The 19485-nt window shown below is 34.4% G+C and overlaps 3 protein-coding genes across 3 annotated transcripts; 2 read left to right on the forward strand and 1 right to left on the reverse strand.

Moving 5' to 3' along the window:
- Positions 1–3938: 3938 nt before the first annotated feature.
- LOC147385815 (GCN5-related N-acetyltransferase 8-like) lies at positions 3939–4916 on the forward strand. Its single transcript, XM_086422408.1, has one exon. The coding sequence runs from the start codon at positions 4042–4044 to the stop codon at positions 4678–4680; it is 639 nt and encodes a 212-aa protein (XP_086278534.1). The 5' UTR covers positions 3939–4041; the 3' UTR covers positions 4681–4916.
- Positions 4917–7146: 2230 nt separating this feature from the next.
- On the reverse strand, positions 7147–16453 carry LOC147385816 (uncharacterized). Its single transcript, XM_086422410.1, has 8 exons — positions 16301–16453; positions 16127–16196; positions 10373–10452; positions 8734–8801; positions 8015–8121; positions 7737–7786; positions 7570–7652; positions 7147–7483 (listed from the first exon to the last, which is right to left on the reverse strand). Exons 2-8 carry the CDS (start codon positions 16182–16184, stop codon positions 7369–7371), a joined length of 561 nt encoding a protein of 186 aa, XP_086278536.1. The 5' UTR covers positions 16185–16196; positions 16301–16453; the 3' UTR covers positions 7147–7368.
- Positions 16454–18158: 1705 nt separating this feature from the next.
- Positions 18159–19383, forward strand: ZR3 (Zim17-type zinc finger protein). The gene is made up of 2 exons (XM_086422409.1): positions 18159–18317; positions 18773–19383. Exons 1-2 carry the CDS (start codon positions 18251–18253, stop codon positions 19270–19272), a joined length of 567 nt encoding a protein of 188 aa, XP_086278535.1. The 5' UTR covers positions 18159–18250; the 3' UTR covers positions 19273–19383.
- Positions 19384–19485: the final 102 nt, after the last annotated feature.

The raw sequence follows: 19485 nt of genomic DNA on the forward strand, positions 1-19485 counted from the left end.
AAAGTATTGGATCTTGCCAAAAAATTAATATTTTAATTTTAATTTTTTTTAAATCAATTAAATCTAGGCCATGAATATTACATGCTTGTGTTGTTATTTTTCTTGATCTTGAGCTTCTCTAGAGGATCCGCTTCCCATCCAACTACAGTCGAGTGGACCAAAACCCATTATTAGTTTGTCGCTAGTAAATGAAATTGACTTTCTATCAAGCGGAATAGACCTAATACTGAATTTGGTATCGGCTAAACCTTGGATCAACCATTTTATAGGGTGTGACACTAAAGAAAACATTTATTTCTTCTTATGTAATTTAAAAAAATAAATCAAAATAAATATCATGGGCCTATTTGGCAGGTATACGAAAAGTTGGAGATTAATTCAGCTTTGTCGTGCAGATTCATGTTTCGTAAAACTTATGCAAAAAATTTGCAGTGAATTTTAATTCGGAAAAGTTTTTCCTTATTTATTAAGGGAAAATGTGGGTGTTAAAAATTTACTAAAATGTTCTTGTGACCGCAACCAAAACCCGACAAAAATTTGCAATGATTTGCAGAGGGGCAACCAAACACCTGACTCTTAAAATTTGTTATCTTGCAATTGCACCAACCAGGACCTTTCTATTAAAAAAATTCCTATGAAAACTTTTATTTGAGAAGTATTTCCTGGCAACAAAAAGAACTATACTAGGCCTGTTTTGTTTGATATGGGTCCACAAAAATGCTAAATTTATAAGGTTTTTAGTTTGTACAACATCACTTATTTGCACCTGAGCTGGGCCTGAACTAAAAAATCTGAAGGAGCTAGGCCCAAGTTTTACCTTGACATTGGGGGATCCCAGCTGCTTTGGACCAAACCAAAATTTTTAATTGGAGTTAGGTCCGGCCCAGAAAGCTTATTCATTTAGTAAGCATCAAAATTAGGCCCACGAGCATGCAAGGATGCCACTCTCAGCTACCTCTTGATCCAGTCCAGCCCATGAATGTACTCCATCTTTTAGAGTACATTGTACACACGATAAGCATGGTTTTATAAAATACTAATGACTAGCTCACACATACGCGGCTGATGTGGCAAGGGCACAGAACCGTAGATCTTTTTCCTTATGTATCCCAAAGAAAAAGATATATGGTTCTGTGCCTTTGCTACATCAGCAGTGGCAGAGACTGCGTACGTTTAACACAACTGTTGATAAAACGAGTCCTGATAATCTGATGTGCTGATGTGTATCCCGAGTAAAAAAATCTATGGTTCTAGCACATGACACATCAGGAGAGTATTTTGAGTATGCCACATGGGGGAGTTAAAAAATCATTACTCTTATAAAAACGGGTTTTGGGTATCAGATTTGTACCCATGAGATCGAGTCCACTTCGAATGGGCCATACTCGAGCCAAATTTGCTCAGTGACCTCCGAGACGTTTTGGACTCGTTCAAAATCTAAAACCATGATAGTAAGGATGTTTACCATTTTGCATATCAGACTTGGATCTAATTGCCAAAGCATTTGTATTGATCTGGGCTTTGATCATAGTTAGAAATTTAACGTAGAACAAATATTCAGTATTTTTTTGTATATATATATATATATATATATGATTGATTCAATCAAGAAGATTTGAGTACTTCTAAACATATTTATCAAACAATTTAATTCTTGTATTTTAAAAGAACATAAAAGAAATTTAAAACTAAGAATAACATCATTTTTCCTAAGCGTTAATCACAAATTTTGCAAATGCATAGAAAAAAGAACCTACTTATTGAATAAAATTTCCGTCGAAACACATTTTCAAAAATTCTAGTGAGATGAGAAGGAACAGACACAAAAATTGTGAAAAAACTGATCTGTTAGTAAATAACTTTGGGCATAAATTTGATAATTGTCTAATAGTGAAGCCGGAAAATGTGACGAGAGAGTAAATCAAGGGCAGATTTACATTGGGGGCAGTGAGTGCACTTGCCCCCACAATAATTCTCAAAGTTTATAGGTATACATGAATTATTGCGATAGATAATAGTGGTGAAGAAAATACGATGCTATTACCCCCACAAAAAATTTCTTCTATTAGTTTAACCCCACTTAAAAAAAAAAAAAAAAAAATTGCTCTTAGTTGCTCCCAAGAGAGTAAGATCCTGGCTCTGCCCATGGAGTAAATAATGAATTATGGATTATGATACAAAGAAAATTTTACCATTATAATGAGAGAAGGTGGAGAAGTAGAAGTTGTTCAACATCAAAATTTGAGTGGTCATAAACACCCCTACTATAAATAAAAAAAAAACCAAGAAAATTACAATTGCACATCCCTCTCCCTCAAATCGGGTCGATTAGTTTTAAAATTACAAAAATATTCTTTTCTATATGTAATCTTCAAAATTACCTTTTAATTTATTTTAAATTATAAATAATCCCTTCAGATACATGTACGTTTGCACATGCCACCTACTAGTATTTATATAAATAGGAGTCACTGTTTTTGCCTCTTTTTAATTGACTGATTCGGAAAACAAAATGCATAAAGAAAAATTCATGGACTTCAATTGATTTCTGTATTAGTCAAAAAATCAATTTATAACACACACATTATTCGGAGAATTAATAACTATAACTTGGACTTGAAAATTTAAAAAGGCCAAGACATGGGCTTTTATTGGCCCCATATAAAGTCCCATCTGTTCGTTTCTCATTTTGAATCCAAACCATCAATTGATGGGCCACATGAACTATTCAATAAAAACAATCTTTGATCAATGTTCTTACTTTCACGGATCTATCAATTGAACGGTCTGATTTAGTGAATGTTCCCTGACTATTCTATGCATCTCAAACAGACAAAATTTAATGTCATTTAGACATAGTCCTCTATTTTTTTGGTGAATATTTGAGTTACTCCCTGTGTTTGGCCCCTCTTTAATAGTAGTCAGGGGGGCAAACACGGGGGTACGGATTGAAAATGAACTAAATGGCCTCTTCTTCAACCAGAACCCAAAATTCTTTGATTTTAGTTCTCAAAACCAATCATATTCAACCTCTTTGTGAATTATTTTCAATCTATTGAGCTCATATTCAATCCATCATTTTCAACCTCACCTTTAATCCTTGTAAAAAATCATTGATTTTTCTATCCAAAATTCTATAATTTTCTACTTCAAAAATCATATCGTCATCTTGAGGTTTGAAGGTTGAAGTAGATAAAATCCTAAAGTTTTATATATATATATATAGTCATTGAACTTTGTCACTATTTCTAATGAGATTAATAACACAATAATGGTCAGATGAAAGATACAATATAAAAAATTTACCCAAAATGTTAAAGAAACTAACTGATCTTGGGAAGAAAAATAAGGTAGTTTTGGTGTCTATGTTACCCAATTCATTTCCATTAGTCCAAACCACGAATCGGTATGAAATGAAATCCAATTCACGGGACGGTTCGTATTGAATTTGTAAAATCAAGTGAACCACAAACCAACCAAATTTTGGTCAGAATCGATGAACCAAAGCATAAAATTCGAGGAACCAAATATTTTTTTCAATTGTTCAAATTTAAAATTTAGATCATTTTATTAATTTATTTTATTTAACTTAATATGCACAAGTGAACCGAACTAGGAAATCAAAACGAACCTAAAAATGAATTCTCTACCTACCCCTACGAACTGGGTTCATTTTATGGCGAACCATGAACTCCAAACCCAAATTCTAGCCAATCGAATTGACGAAGCAGGTAATATAGGTTTTGGTTATAGGTTGAGATCATTTAGGTCTATTAAATCTATTAGAGAAGACTAAGTTTCAGGAGTGTGTCTTCAGTTTGAAAATACAGGGGTAACTCAAATATTCACCAAAATGTTGAGGTGTAAATCTAAATAACCCTATAATTTAACTACATAAACATCCAAAAGTCCCACAAAAAAGTAAAGCACCTACTTAAAGAGCACTTGCCTTGCCCTCCGCAGAAACTTCCCAAAAGCCCAAACGAAGAAAATGGCCGCAGCCGCACCTCCTCCTCCTCCCTCCCCAACCCCTGATCCCCCATGACGTTGCCAGAAATCCCCATCGGAAACCCCATTTTTGTCAGAATCCGGCTAGCCGGAGAGTCAGACGTTCCCCATATACACAAACTGATCTATCAAATGGCGGTGTTCGAGCGTCTGACCCACCTATTCTCCGCCACTGAAACCTCTCTTTCTTCCACTCTCTTCAACTCCCCTCCCTTTCAATCCTTCACTGTTCTCATCCTCGAAGTCTCCCAACTTCCCTTTCCACAAGATCAACACTGCAACAACCCTCTCTACCCTCCGGTCACTCACATAGTCAATCTCGAGATTCCAATCGAAGACCCAGAAGTTGAAACTTTTAGATCTCATGGAGAGATTGTGATTGCTGGGTTCATGTTATTTTTCCCAAATTATTCGTCTTTCTTGGCGAAGCCAGGGTTTTACATTGAAGATATATTTGTGAGGAAGTGTTATAGAAGGAAAGGGTTTGGAAAGCTGTTGTTGTCTGCAGTGGCGTCGCAGGCAGTGAAGATGGGGTATGGGAGGGTGGAGTGGTGTGTGTTGGATTGGAATTCAAATGCTATTAAGTTTTATGAAGAGATGGGTGCGCAGGTTTTGCAGGAATGGAGGATCTGTAGGTTGACTGGTGAGGCACTCCAGGCTTATGGAAATTAGGGTTAGGGCATTAATAAAGTTGTGCTGGTTAATCTTTTTATTTTTAAGTCCATGAGTTCTGTTTTGCTAAATAGAGAAATCTTAAGGGTACATTCTTTACTTTTAAGAGTGGGACAACCGGTATGTGGGTTTGTAATAATTTATAGTGTGTCTTTTAAGTTATGTATTTGATAATTATCTTAAACTGTTAATTGATTTTTGTTTGATTTAATCTTAAATAGTTAAGATTGTTTTAATGCTGGTCGTACACTTTTTTTTAATGTTGGATTGAATTCATTTTGAGGGAAAATGGATTCCGATTAATGATTATGGAAAATATATATTTCACAATGTCTAAAATATGCAATCTTATGTCTGAAAATATTGTGTTTTTTTTTTCAGTAAAATTATTTTTGTACGAGAATGTGAAGAAGATAAGGTAAGAGAAAGTCCAACGAACGTGGATTAAAATCCTAGTGTGGGTTACTGTCATTTTGGATAGAATCAATCAATATATTAATCTTGTATTAAAGATGTAAAATCCATCAATCAATTTATAGTCAATTAATACATGTAAAATCAATCAATTAATCTATAGTCAATCAATACAAGTAGTAAAGATTTTTTTTTCTTTAATGCGCTAGTTTATTTTCTTGCAATTAATAAATAAAAAATAAAAACTAAGAGAGGGAGAGAGGAAGCTAAACATAGCTAATTACAAGTTTGGGATGGTAAAATGAAGTATTTCTTACTCTCTCTTTCTTTCCCTAAGTAGAAGAATTGGTGGTTGATTAGAAGTGTGAGTAGATTTTGAACCCGGCTGGTCTTTAATTAATCAAATTAACAAGTTTGCACCTTCAAATACAAAGAAGTAATAATTCAAAAACGACTAGAAAAACAAACATAATATACATAAGATTCAACATAAATTTTAAAAAAATTTCAATGGGTACTTTTTTATTTATTTATAGCGGGAGTGTTCACACTTACATCTAACTAAGGGGACCAGATGAGCCAAGATAGAACCAAGGCATATGGAACTCTCTCCCGATCACGTGCAATGCCCCTAAATGCACCAAGGTAACACCCTCACGGGTGGCCCTGAGAAAATATTGCTCATCCTAGATATCAAATTCATAACCTACGGTGATTGGATTCGAAACTGCTATTAAGCCAGGCCCTTGGGGATTTTCAATCGGTATTTTACATTGAACATTTTTCATGTGTTTTCTATATTAAGAATTCACCATTTTGGAGTGTTCTTTCTAAACTGCACATTTCGTATTAACTCTCTCAAAAAGTGTTTTTGTACGATTGCTTAGCCTGTCATAAGAAAGAAAGAAAGGATGTTTTAAGACTTGGGTTGGGATAAATCAAGTTGGGCACATCAGGTCAGATAGAAAGATTATTAAAAGATCCATCTTATTAGATAAGATCATGAGTTATGGCATCGTATGTATCTGGATAAGAAAGAAGATGGAAAGGTCATTAGAATATAATTTCTGTCCATATTTTAGACAACATTGAATCTAATCTTGCTATTTGTTCAATCAAATCATCTCTATGGTCTACCATCACTAGTAAAAGTCAACATTAGATATGGGAAAAAAATATGTTTGATTCTATAACAAAAAAGAAATACTTCTACAAAAAAAATGAGAAAGTCGATGCGAAATTGAAAACATTTTGCTCTTGTACTTTTGTGGGAAGTAGTTTTATTTTAGAATAAAACATTTTGCTCTTGTACTTTTGTGGGAAGTAGTTTTATTTTAGAATAATGAATTTCTGATGACCCCCTCTGACCTATCCATCACAGAACCTTTTAGATCATTTACCTTGAGATACGCAGAATCATAAAACCTTTTTCTTGTGTATCCCAAGGCAAATGATCTACGGTTCTGTGATGGGGCATATGTCAGAGGGAGGAATCAGATTATCAAGACTATTTATTTTAATGTGATCGTGTTTTGTCTAAGGTGATAATGGGATTAAAACTCACCTACCATTCAAAAATTGACCTACTTTTCACTCTTTTGTGTTTCTTCTAAAGGTTGAAGAGGAGAGATGGAAAATGATCTCACAAAAACCTAAATTCCATTTCCAAGAACCCTGTTGGGATTGGGTAGGCAGTCTTATCGTCTAATGTACATGTATTTCAAAAGGGACAAAAGAAAAAAGAACATAAAGTTAACAGAAAAGGAGAGGAAGAGAGACTAGAGAGAGAACAGAAAACGCACCATGAGTACATGTACATGAGTACTCTTGTCACACAATGGCCAAGTCTATATAGATCAACTCTAACAATATGGAGATCAACTGAAATATTAATAAAAAGTTAATCCAATTTCTAATGTTCTTTTTTATTTATTCTTGTTTTCTTGAATGTGTTATTTGGATTATAGGATATAGAAGATTGTACCATCAGTGATGAGCTATAGTCTCATGCCTTATAAATTTTTCAAAAGAAAAACAAAATTGCTCCAAAACTGTAAAAATGCACTCAGTTGTCTCACTGGCATTTTATATCCCTGAATATCCATAGAATAGTAAAAAAAAAACAATATATAATGAGGAGAGATCATTATACAAATGATGACTTTTAAAGAGCACAGCCTTTTAATCTTCTAAGCTGGGGAAGCTACAAAACTGAGATACTTGCATCCTTTACACTCATGAGGAAGTCATTAAGAATTCTCCATCAGAAGACATCTAATGTGGTTTAGGTACATACCCATCAACAGCAAAGTTTCGAGTTGCAACTGGCAATGCTAAGCGAATTCCATCAAGTTCAGGCTTTGCAATCACTTGACATCCCAGACGAGACCTGATGGAAACCAGAAAAAAAAAAAACAATTCAAAACTAGTTTTGATAGTGAAACTTTGCAAGGGTTTCAAGGTAGATGGACCCACGTTTCTGTAAGACCAAAAGCAAGATCCAACATATCATTCTCCTCGTCTGTTGGATCATCTAGTTTATTATAGTAGTCCACTTCCTAACATGAGATTTAGTAGTCAACTTCACACAATAGCTCATTAAGAAAAAGAGACCTGAAAAGCACAACTAACCAATAACATACCATCAAGATCACATGGCATGTAGAACACGCGAGTGAACCTTCACATGCTCCTACAATCAAATTAAAATCAGTATAGTTAAAGACTACAATATGATTCTTCACATGGAAATCGATTTCTCTTATCCCAACATGCTCATGCAATTAAATTAACAGTACGAAAGGAACTGTCTCATCCTGAACATATTGCAATTAATTAATCTATAATGTTAAAAGACCATAATGAGAAACAAATGGACTATAGGCACAAAACACAAAATAAAATATGCCTTGGTTTTTACCTTCAAGCTCTATGTCATTTTCATGAGCAGCTTCTAACATGGACATCCCAATGGGGACCTTGATATGTATCTCCTCTCCATCTTTGTCGACAAATGTCACAGATATTCTGCACAATTAAAGAAACATCCCAGTATGAACAGTAAAGTTGTAAAGTTGTACAAATATTATTAGAAGAGGAGTAGAAGAGTAAAGGCAATAAAGTTAGAGGAGGTGTTATTGGGAAAAAAAGAGGGAGAAGAGGAAAGAAAATAAAGTTGAAAGGATATTATTGGAAATGTGTAGAAGAGAAAAGGCAATAAAATTGAAGGGATATTCTTAGAAAGGAGAAGAGAGAAAAGGGAATGAAGTTGAAATTTAAAAATAAAATAAAAAATACTCAAGATGTGTGTGAAATTGACAACATTGGGGGGGGGAGAGAAGACAGCCGTTGTGTTTTATCATATAGATAGTAGTTACTTCATTTCACCATGGATAGAGGTGCCTTCACACAGTCAGTGTATTTTGAAAAGAGATGGGAGTTTCAAAATCGTAGGGCTATGATACACTCTCCCTCAGATATCAGAGTGGTTCGAAGATACGAACCAACCAATTCACTAACTCCTTTTGAGGACTATTAGACATATTTTTACTGTCCAGTTATTTTCAAACTCTTAATAATGATCATAAAATTCAAGTTCATATTACCAGCTCAGGGTCATGTGAAAGAGCAAGAACTTACTTTTCTGTCTGCACGTTCCCTTCCTCACAAGCATTGTTGGCCGTTGAGGTCGAAAAAGGACGATGTTTCTGAAAATAACATGTTGAGATAATCTTAGGTTTTCCCAATGTGCTTCAAACATGATATTTCACCATTCTAGAGAAGAGGAGGTCAAAAACACTTGACAAGTATAATAGTTTAATGGGTATTTTAGAAACACCCCCCTGTAAAATTGGTGATATTAGGTGCACCCCCTTGCAAAATGAAAGATTAGGCTTACCCCCCTTGACTGTAAGTCAATGTTACGTTTTCTTGATGATTTAAGGGTGAAATTTTGATTTTTTTTTTTCTTTTCAAAATGCTATTTAAATTACTAAATCAAAATTTGGAAAATGTCAGAATTTCACTGTTAAATCGTCAAGAAAAAACAATGTTGACTTACGGTCAAGGGGGAGTAAACCTAATGTTGCATTTTGCAAGGGGGTGAACCTAATATCACCAATTTTACAGGGGATGTTTCTAAAGTGCCCTAGTTTAATTGAGAAGCTGATTTAAAGTCAAATCCAACTTATCACAAAAGCTAAAATAGAGGTGGAACCAAGTATTTGAAACAGTTTGAGGCCATAGATTGACTTATGCTGATTACCAGAGCCACTGCAATTCATGATAACTGCAGGGATAGCATTTCTGTCAGCCTTTAATGGCCTTCATCTATGCCTTGTCAAATGGGGAATGAAAAGAAAAATGCACATCTTACTCCTATTACAAAATGTTTTCTGATAGTCTTAGCCAATTAGATCTGGTAACTAGACCTAATGCACTTTATAATAACCATAGGGATAGTGCTTCTGTTAGAATGTAGACTGTGCATTGCTTTCGGCTAAAATTATTGAGAAGAGTGTATTTTCATTTCTTAATCGATTAAGATTTATTAGAAAGAGTGTCAGCTACTGCCCAACATGTGTGTGTGATATAGTCCAACATGCAAAGTTTTCAGAATACTGATTGTCTGTGTTACAAATGTCCAGAACAGCATCAAGGCCCTCCCTTCACTATCTCTACAAAGCTAGTAGACCCTTGAAATGTTTAATTAGAAACCTAGGCAATAAAGTACATAGGCTAATAAAGCAAGTAGACCACCTAAGTGATTTGGAAAAATCCTGGATGTACGTATATACTTTGTCGTTGAACTGATCAAACTTAAATCTTAGATCGGTGATCATATTGCTGTTTCTTAATCATGATGAAAGGATGACATGCAAATGGAACTAAACAATATTTGCATAATAAGTCCGTCCATGACTTATGTTTGTGCAAAATGACATTCGGAGCGAAAAATAATAAAGTCGGAGAGGTATTATTAAGAAAGGGGGAGAAGAGGAAACACAATAAAGTTGGGAAGGGGAGGGGGTGTAATATTGGAAAAAAAAAGGTAAAAAAAGAAAGATAATAAAGATAGGGGTGTTTTTGGAAAGAGGAAGAAGAGAAAATGTAAATAGGTAAAACCTGTCCTCGAGATACATTGTTTATAGGGTATAAATCTTGAGATAAACAGAGAGGGTCCCACCGTTGTGTTTTATTTTATATATATTTACATAATAAATAGGTGATTAGATGCAAAGAAAAATATTCCTTTGTAAGTAGAAAGAGATGAGCAAACCAAAGGTTGTAAATAATGGTTGTAGTGTCCTTGCATATACCCCCTTGTGGTAGTAGTAGAAGTGGCAAGAGTGAACCGACCTGCCAAAACAAATGGTATTAAAAACAAAACAGTTGTGGATAGATCCCAAGCCACACTTGGAAAATCGATTTTTGAAATTAATCTCCTCCAACAACAAATCAATCAATTGTAAAAATCAAACCCCAAGAGTGTGTGCAAATAATAATAAAGAGTGTAGAGAAAGAACACATAAAAACACAAGATTTATGCGGTTCATCTACAATGGGACTAACCACATCCACGGGTAAGTCGGCAAATAGAAATCTACTAATCAAGGAAGAAATTACAAGAATGAAGGTCTATATTTACCTCCATCACTACGGTGAAACCCACAAAATCTCTATACTCAACTCTAGTAAGAACCCAAACAAGAAATCCAAATCATGTTCCTGCTATCACAAATTCGTAACAACAATGTGAAGATCACCCTTGAGAACCTTGAGCTTCTAAGTTTTAGAAGAGAAGAAAATACACATAGAGACTCAATGCTTTCTCACTCTCTACAAAAAAGAAAATCCCTCTTAGAGAACCCCTTTTTACAGACCATAACTATCATCTATGAACTCCTTTTGTTTCTCAAAAGCTAAAAAGATGTCACCCAAAATACCACACATAAGTGGAAAAGCCTATCAACCATTAAGAAACAAAAGAATGATGATTTTATTTCACCAAACCCAACAATCTCCACCTTGATAGAAAATCACTTGCATGTCATTGCCAAACCACCAAACTTACAATGACTTGAAACTTAGAGAAGTCAAGCTTCACTCCAACTTCTCTACTTGAACAGTTTTTGTTAGTATATCTGTTAAATTCTCCTTGGTTCCAACCTTTATCAATCACACCATGCATTTTTCAACAATTTCCCGAATATAATGATATTTAATGGCTATGTGCTTTGTTCTCCTATGATAAATCGGATTCTTGGCCAAACAAATAACATTCATGTTATCACAAGACAACTTCATGGGTTTAGAATCAATACTAATCTCTCCCATCAAACCTTGAAGCCATACTGCTTCCTTATTTGCTTTCGTCAATGCCATGTACTCAACCTCGGTAGTAGACAATGCCATCGTTGGTTGAAGCTTTGACATCCAACTTATTGGACCATTTTCATGTCGAAATACATAACCCGTAGTCGACTTCATTTTGTCGAGATCACTAGCAAAATTTGCATCAACAAAAGCATCCATTGGATCCGAACCCTTGCTTATAAGTAATAGAATAATTACTTGTGCCTTTTAAATAGCGAAGCATCCACTTGGCGGCCTCCCTATGTGTTTTACCCGGATTTGCCATGTACTTACTTAGAAGACCAATCAAATATGCAATATTTGGTCTAGTACATGGTAAGTGCCTAAAATCATAGCATTTATTATGAAACTTGTCATACTTTGCAAACTACTTCATTGGATTTTAACATATAAAAGTGTATTTTCAAATGAACAAACTCTACATGCATTTTGATACTAAATATGACAAAAAGATATATATCGAAAACCCTGAATATATGTTTGCAAGAAAATTGACAAAAATCAGACTTTCAAGAAAATCAAAACATGAATTTGAGCAATGTTCTACAATCAATAAGACCTCAAAGCAATCCAAAAATCAACTGAGAGTTAACCAAGTCAAGTTGACCGAGGCGCTATAAAAATAAAAACAATATCCCTGAAGTTTGTCTCAATCTCCTGTATGTCACTGGTAGTTACAACTTATGGTTAAAGTTTCATAAAAGACATTAATACAAGAAATTTTTTCAATGATTTTAACTTTGCTAGAAAATACGTTTAAAATTTATCATAACACAGTATCGGATATTCCGAATCAGTAACTCACATAATCTTCCAATGGTTGTTGGAGTTGATATTGTAGACTTTATAAAGTTGTGAGTATTGACTAAACATGAGTGATAATTTTTGACATTTCATTAGTTGTAATTGTTAAAATTGAGTTGTTATTTTTTATTTTTCTATAGAGGGATTAGCCACGTGTCATTGCAAGATTTGGATCAACACAAATTAAGGACATCATCATAGAAAATGAATGGAACTTGATCTTGATCCTGAATAATGTTGTACACCGAAGCTTTTCTTCCCTTACAAAAAGTAGATCAAACAAAAGAGATTCATTCTACTCTAAATTACAAAAGAAATTCTACTCTAACAAATTGCATGCCCTTCTTCAGCATTTTCTCCTCCTATTTATAATGGGAGAGAGCTCATAATCTTACCACTCAAAGTCAAAAATTACAACTTAATTTCAATAATAACTCGTGAAATGTCAAAAATTATCATTCATATTTAGTCATTACTCACTACTTTACAAAGTCTACAATATCAACTCTAACAACCATTAGAAGCTTTCTATGAGTTACTGAGCCATAATATCCGATTGTATCGTATTACGGTAAATTTTTGACGTATTTTTTAAAAATGTTAGGATCATTGAAATAAAATTCTTGTATTGAAATCTTTTATGAAACTTTGATCATAAGCAGCAAATACTATTGAAATGTGGGAGATTGAGATCAACTTTAAGGATATTGCTTGTACTTTCACTATGTCGCGGTCTGAGCTTCACGCGTTGCGGTTGACTTAACTTGATCAACTCTCAATTGACTTTTAGATTGCTTTGAAACCTTCCTAATTGTAGAATATTGCTCAAAGTCTAACGTTTATACGTTAAAATGCAAGAAATTATGTTGCAAAATCTAACAAGTGTCATAATACATGCTACGATTTATATGATTTTAGGCACTCATCAATACATACCATGAAAAACATCAAGCTTCCCACAAGGCATAAGGAAATCCATCTACCTTCTTCATTTCCTCATCCATCTTTTGGGACATTGTTTGGAAAACAATTTAAAGTGTGCCGCTAGTAGTGTTTTAACCTATTTTTGCTTTGCTCATCTCAAACTTCTCAAGAACCTTCTCCACAAATCTCTTTTGTGAAAGAGACAAAACTTCATTCTTTCTATCCCTTTCGATTTCAATTCCAAGGATGTGGTTTGCCGATCTAAGATCTTTCATCTCAAAAGATTTGCTCAATTGTGCCTTGAGCTCATTAATCCTAACTTTGTCCTTATTCACCAAAAGCATATCATCGACATACAACACTACAATTAAAAAAGTACCATCTTCAAAGAATTTTAAGTAGACACAATGGTCATACTTACTTATAACATACCCAAGACTCTTCATAAAAGAATCAAATTTATTGTACCATTGTCACGATGCTTGTTTGAACCCACACAACAAGTTCTTGAGTCTACACACAGGATTTTCATTGCCTTTCTTAACAAAGCCTTTTCGAGATAACTATGAAAAAATGCCGTTTTTTTACATTCACTTGCTCAAGTTCCAAATCAAACATAGCAACAAGTGAAAGTACAAACCGAATGTAATCCAATTTAAAAGCTAGTGCAAATATTTCAAAAAATCAATGCCTTCTTGTGAGAAGCTCTTGGCAACCAACTTTGCTCTATATCTTTCAACTATCCCATCAATTTTTTTCTTGATTTTATAAACTTATTTGTACCCAACCAATTTTTGACCTTTTGGTAGCTCTGCCAAATTCCATGTTTGGTTCTTGTGAAGACCTTTTATCTCTTCACCCATTGCTTCCTTCAAGTGCCTCATTGAATGAAGTTGGTTTTCTATTTTTCGTTATCAATGCTTCCAATGTTCTAGGATTTATACAATCTCTAAGATGTGCTGACAAATGAGTCACCCATCTTAGACGATCTAACAACAATGGAGAAACATGTTCCCCGACTTCAACATTGTTATCACTTGCAACATCCTCAATGGGAATGTCATTTTTCGGAATTTCACATCTTGGTCCAACTTCAAAATGGATAATCTTGCAAATGTTCTTTGTTTATGCTATGTGAGATTCATCAAAACAGACATCTTGACTCACTATAATATTGTGAGAAATTGGATCCCACAAACAATATCCTTTCACATATTTTCCATAACCAATAAAGATACATTTCTTGGACTTTGGATCTAACTTGCTCCTTAAAGAACTAGGAACCAATGCATAAGCATCACAACCAAATATTTTTAAGTTGAAATAATCATAAGGAGTTCCATGCCATACCTCCTGTGGTGTTTTCTTGTCCAATGTCGCCGATGAAAAACGATTGATGAGAAAACAAGTTGTAGTTGCCGCTTCCACCCATAGCTCTTTGCCTAAACCGGCATTGCTCAATGTCCAATTCAGCCACACCATTTTGTTAGGGATTACATACAATAGTGTTGTGTCTAATGATCCCTCCATCCTTGCAAAATTTAATAAATTCATTGTTTTCCATACCATTATCCATTCTAATAACTTTTATAGAACACCCAGTTTGCTTCTCAACTTCGGCCTTAAAATGCTTGACTGTCATAAACACCTCATCTTTAGATTTCAAAAAAGTTATCAATACCTTTTTTGAATAGTCATCTATAAATGAGACAAAGTAAGATGCACCACCACATGATGTAACCCTTGAAGGTCCTCACACATCCGAATGAATGTAGTCAAGAATACCATTGCTTGCATGTCTTTCCGCCTTGAAGCTTCGCTTATGATGCTTCCTATAGATGCAATATCACAAAATTCTTTTTCACCGAAATTCATTTTAGGGATGAGATCTCCTTTCAAAGGGGCATTAGCTGTGAGTATGAGAAAGCATTGAGTCTCTATGAATATTTTTCTTCTCTTGTAAAACCTAAAATCTCAAGGTTCTTAAGGATGATATTCATATTATTGGTACAAGTTTGTGAAAACAGGAGTGAGATCGAAATTTCTTTTTTGGATTCTTACTAGAACTAGGTATAGAGATTTGATGAGTTTCACCAGAGTATTGGAGGTAAGTATAAATCTCCATTCTTTAAATTTTCTCCTTGATTAGTGAATTTCTACTTACCGGCTTGCCTGTGGATGTAGTCCCGTTGTGGGTGAACCACATAAATCTTGTGTTGTGGTTATGTGTTCTTTCTCTACACTTTTTATTACTACGTGCACTTGTTTTGCATACACTTTTGAGGTTTGATTGTTGGATTTGATTGATTTGTTGTTGGAAGGGATTAATTTCGATAACTAATTTTCCATGTGTGACTTGGAATCTAACCACAATAAAAGCTTTTAGTCTTTTAGAGAAATCATCCCACCTAAATCACAAAGATATATGGTGAGAGACTTCACCAAGAGAAATTCTTTCTAGAGTTCTAACATAAATAAGGCCCTCCCAAAACCATCATAATCGTTATTTCCATCCCACCCTTCTCAATTGACCTCATCTTTTTCGACTCCAATCATCATAATTTCCTCTTTAATCGTTTTTCCTTGTGATTTTTACTATGGATCCTAGTTTGGATCATGAGATCCCTTGGCCTATAAAGCACTCATTGCAACATCTATGTTAACTAAAATACTGGATCCTAGAACTCAACCACCCACATTTTCTTGGGCAAATCCATAGCCAGAATTTCGATTATAGCTTCATCACGCTCCAAGGCTAACAAGAATACACTGTATTAAGAAGCTAACTTCTTTGTGAGATAAAGTTCGAAATATGACTATGGAGTAGAACTATTATTCCCATAGACATAAAATGAATGTGCCCAAAATTTACATAAATTACATATCAGATGTAGAAAAGCAAAAGAATCAATTTATTACAATTACATACCTCCAACAAATTCTTTAACCATCAAAGACCCAACTTGTAAAAGTTTAGATCTTAACATTGTTGTCCCCACCTACAATACCATTTATAATTATAAAAAATATATATATAAAACAGAACAAATAGGAAATAAATGGGTAGTTTATCCAAAGAAAATAAAACTGAAAAAAGCTGTACCGATTTGGCGCGATTCTCACTGTACTCGTGTCTATGAGCCCTTAGAGAGAGAAGGGTCAAGGGTTTCAGAAAGTGCTAAGGTTCAACTATTGGAAGAACAAAATTCCAGTTTTGAAGGAAATCGAACGAATTGAGTGGAATATTAGCTGAGTTTCGAGTTGACCGAGACGAGTCCTGAGGAAAGGAATAAAAAATTGTTGTGAGAAGTATAGAACCCCGTACCTCCCATGTGAAAACAAATGCTTTATTGCCAGGTGACCAGGTCCTTCCCGTACCACCACATTTAAAATGATGCTTGAGGGTTTCCAGCAAACAAACGGCTGAGATTGAAGAACATTCATTTTAAACGAATCACTAGGTATAAATGTGACTATCCAATAATCTCAGCCCCAAGTTTGAATTTGGATGAAACCTCATTTCAGGCCAGAAATGTCCATTATAATGACATCCATGCTGATAATTTTTTTTTGATAATTCAGATTACGATAAATTGGATCGGATTTATATATGATTTCAAGAATCAATCCATAAGACGGGCTTGGTAGGTGGTTATCTAGATTAGGATCGATCAACAACCCTCCCAAATCAGTGGAAACAATTTCAATTCAACATCTATTACAATTTACAATACTTCATTTGAATTTAAAATCTAATAAATTAAATTCTATGATCATAAAATTTCTCTTTTCTATCTAATTAAAATATATATTTAAAATTTTTTTTTTAAAAAATTGATACTAATCTGAATTGATTGAATTTGCTGAATTATGAAAAAAATCAACATAAATAAGTGAAAAAAAAAAAGACGACTAGTGAGATCATGATTTTAAATCTTGCCAGTTACCAAGTCATCTTGGTATCATTTAGTGATGATACAGATATACAAGGTGTCTCAAAATCACATCATTTCATGAGATAAACGAGATGTCTCGGACGATATTTTGAAAATCTCAATCGAGTCAATAGAACTTGATTGAGTCAATTAGAATTTTGTAGATTTTAATTAAAATAATTAATTTTTTTTTAGAATTTAAATATTTATTATGTAAATAAAATATAATTTGAGGACTAAACATCTTCTAAATGGTTTATCTCGTACAATACAAGTTGATTTGTTCGAAACAACTCGATCTTGTTCATGAAAGAGCCGAGACGTCAAATTGACTTTTCAAACCATGGGTGAGATCAACGATCAATTGATTTTTAAGTGTTATATCATCTCCATCCATTTATTGTGGAACGCAAATTTTTTCCTAACTCATTTACTTTCTTTTCTTGTTCTTTCACCAATAGCCCAACATGAATTGTACAACTTTTCGTTGAGTCGCGATATTCTAACTCGAAAATTTTCACTCAATCAATGTGTAAGTACACAAAACCATAGATCTTTTCCTTCAAGACACATAAGGAAAAAATTTCTACGATTATGTGCACTTACCATGTCAATTGAGTGAAAATTTTCGAGTCAAAGTATTATTAGTTTTTTTCATATCTTATCATTTAAATTACGCATTTAACATAATAAGGTCAAATATTTAAAAATTGGATTAGCTTTCTATTAATGTTTCAGTTGGAGTTGTGATAATCCGACTATTGACTCTCTTGACGTGTCTAGTTTGGAATCGTAGATCTGTACGTCTTGGGATATACATTTTTTATGGGAAAGTATATTGTTGTATCCGAGTCAAGAGAGTTGATTGAGTGTGCCACGTGGAGTAGTCAGATTATAACGATTCTTTCAGTCGGTCGATCTCCATAGAATAAGTTATATGAGAGATGGTGGCAGACGTGGATAAGTGACTGACGTGGGTGCATTGTCCACGTCAGCGCAATGCTACTTCTGAGTTCTAGGTGTTAAAACAAGTCACTAGCATTTCTAATTTCTGAATGTAGAAAATTAAGGAAAATTGAGTCCTTTTGTGAGCCAAGCCGACACATCGATACTTCTCCATGGCAGCTCGGCTGTTGCAGAGACGATTCTCTTCTCTTTTGTTTCGAAACCAGTCGCTCCTCGAAGGCAAGTCTCTCTCTCTCTCTCACACACACAACACACACACACACACAAATCAAAACCCTAGAAAACAATTGCAGTAACCAAATGGAACCCATATAAAGAAACTAGATTGTCTTTCGAAAATAGCAAATAAGTTGAACGTTGGATTTTTCAGAAATAATTGTACAGATTAAGATTTTCAACCATGACATCGGAAATTTCATCAAATTTTGCGACTTTAGGGGTTGTGTGATTTTCTTATCCCATCATATGTTCCTCAAGTTTAGTTAAAACCAGTGTTGGTTTAATTTTAATGAAAGGTAAGGATGGTTCTGATGTATCATGTATTTTACTCTAAATCAAATCTAAAGAGGAAAAAAAACAGATGGTTTGGTGATTTCTCTGTTAATTTTCGACATAATAAAGGGGTGATTCTGTGAACAATTTACCTGATAAGCTTAACCGTTATTATGTGGCAGATTCTTCATGGAAGTTTCTCGCCTCTACCAAAAGAAATGCCCAAATCTGTGGTGTAGATGGACATATAAGACGAGAGAAGAGAGAGATTCAAACACAAGCAGAGTTGATCAACAAGAAGGCTGATGATGAAGAAAATGCCAAGGTGGAAAACTTGCTAGATCACTCGAGTGGTACAAGTGGTTCTTCTGTGAAGTACAAGGCATTGTCGAGCTTAAAATCGTCAGAACGACATGACCTTGCCATGATCTTCACTTGCAAGGTCTGTGTAACAAGATCTGTAAAGACGATGTGTCGTGAATCGTATGAGAAAGGAGTGGTGGTGGCCCGATGTGGAGGGTGTAACAACCTACACCTGATTGCAGATCACCTCGGGTGGTTTGGAGAAGCAGGGAATGTGGAAGACCTTTTAGCGGCTCGTGGGGAGGAAGTGAAGAAAGGTTCTGTAGACACTCTAAATTTAACTCTTGAAGATTTGGCTGGGATTAGAACTGATGACTGAGTTGCCATCTTTGAAGAACACCACTTCATCATTATTGTTCGTTTTTGAGTGCTTGTATTGACCCATCCACCTCTCTTTTTAATAATAAATACAATACAATAATTCATGAAATTATAGCACATCAAATATAGGATCATATATATAAAGATTCATGGAGATCCATTTTGATAGGTTCACCTAACAGAAAAAGAGGGGAGACCACCTTCGGATCAG

This window comes from Akebia trifoliata, chromosome 14 (assembly GCF_017979445.1).
Source record: "Akebia trifoliata isolate Shusen 1 chromosome 14, ASM1797944v1, whole genome shotgun sequence".
Lineage (NCBI taxonomy): Eukaryota > Viridiplantae > Streptophyta > Magnoliopsida > Ranunculales > Lardizabalaceae > Akebia > Akebia trifoliata.

What these genes read in the sequence shown, in the direction of transcription:
- LOC147385815 (XM_086422408.1), top strand. Translation starts at nt 4,042, where the DNA reads ATGACGTTGCCAGAAATCCCCATCGGAAACCCCATTTTTGTCAGAATC.
- LOC147385816 (XM_086422410.1), bottom strand. Translation starts at nt 16,184, where the DNA reads ATGTTAAGATCTAAACTTTTACAAGTTGGGTCTTTGATGGTTAAAGAA. An exon ending in GGTTAAAGAATTTGTTGGAG is followed by an intron (nt 10,453 to 16,126) that starts GTATGTAATTGT and finishes TTGTTTTGGCAG; the next exon opens with GTCGGTTCACTCTTGCCACT. An exon ending in ACCATTATTTACAACCTTTG is followed by an intron (nt 8,802 to 10,372) that starts GTTTGCTCATCT and finishes TGTTATTTTCAG; the next exon opens with AAACATCGTCCTTTTTCGAC.
- ZR3 (XM_086422409.1), top strand. Translation starts at nt 18,251, where the DNA reads ATGGCAGCTCGGCTGTTGCAGAGACGATTCTCTTCTCTTTTGTTTCGA. An exon ending in AAACCAGTCGCTCCTCGAAG is followed by an intron (nt 18,318 to 18,772) that starts GCAAGTCTCTCT and finishes ATTATGTGGCAG; the next exon opens with ATTCTTCATGGAAGTTTCTC.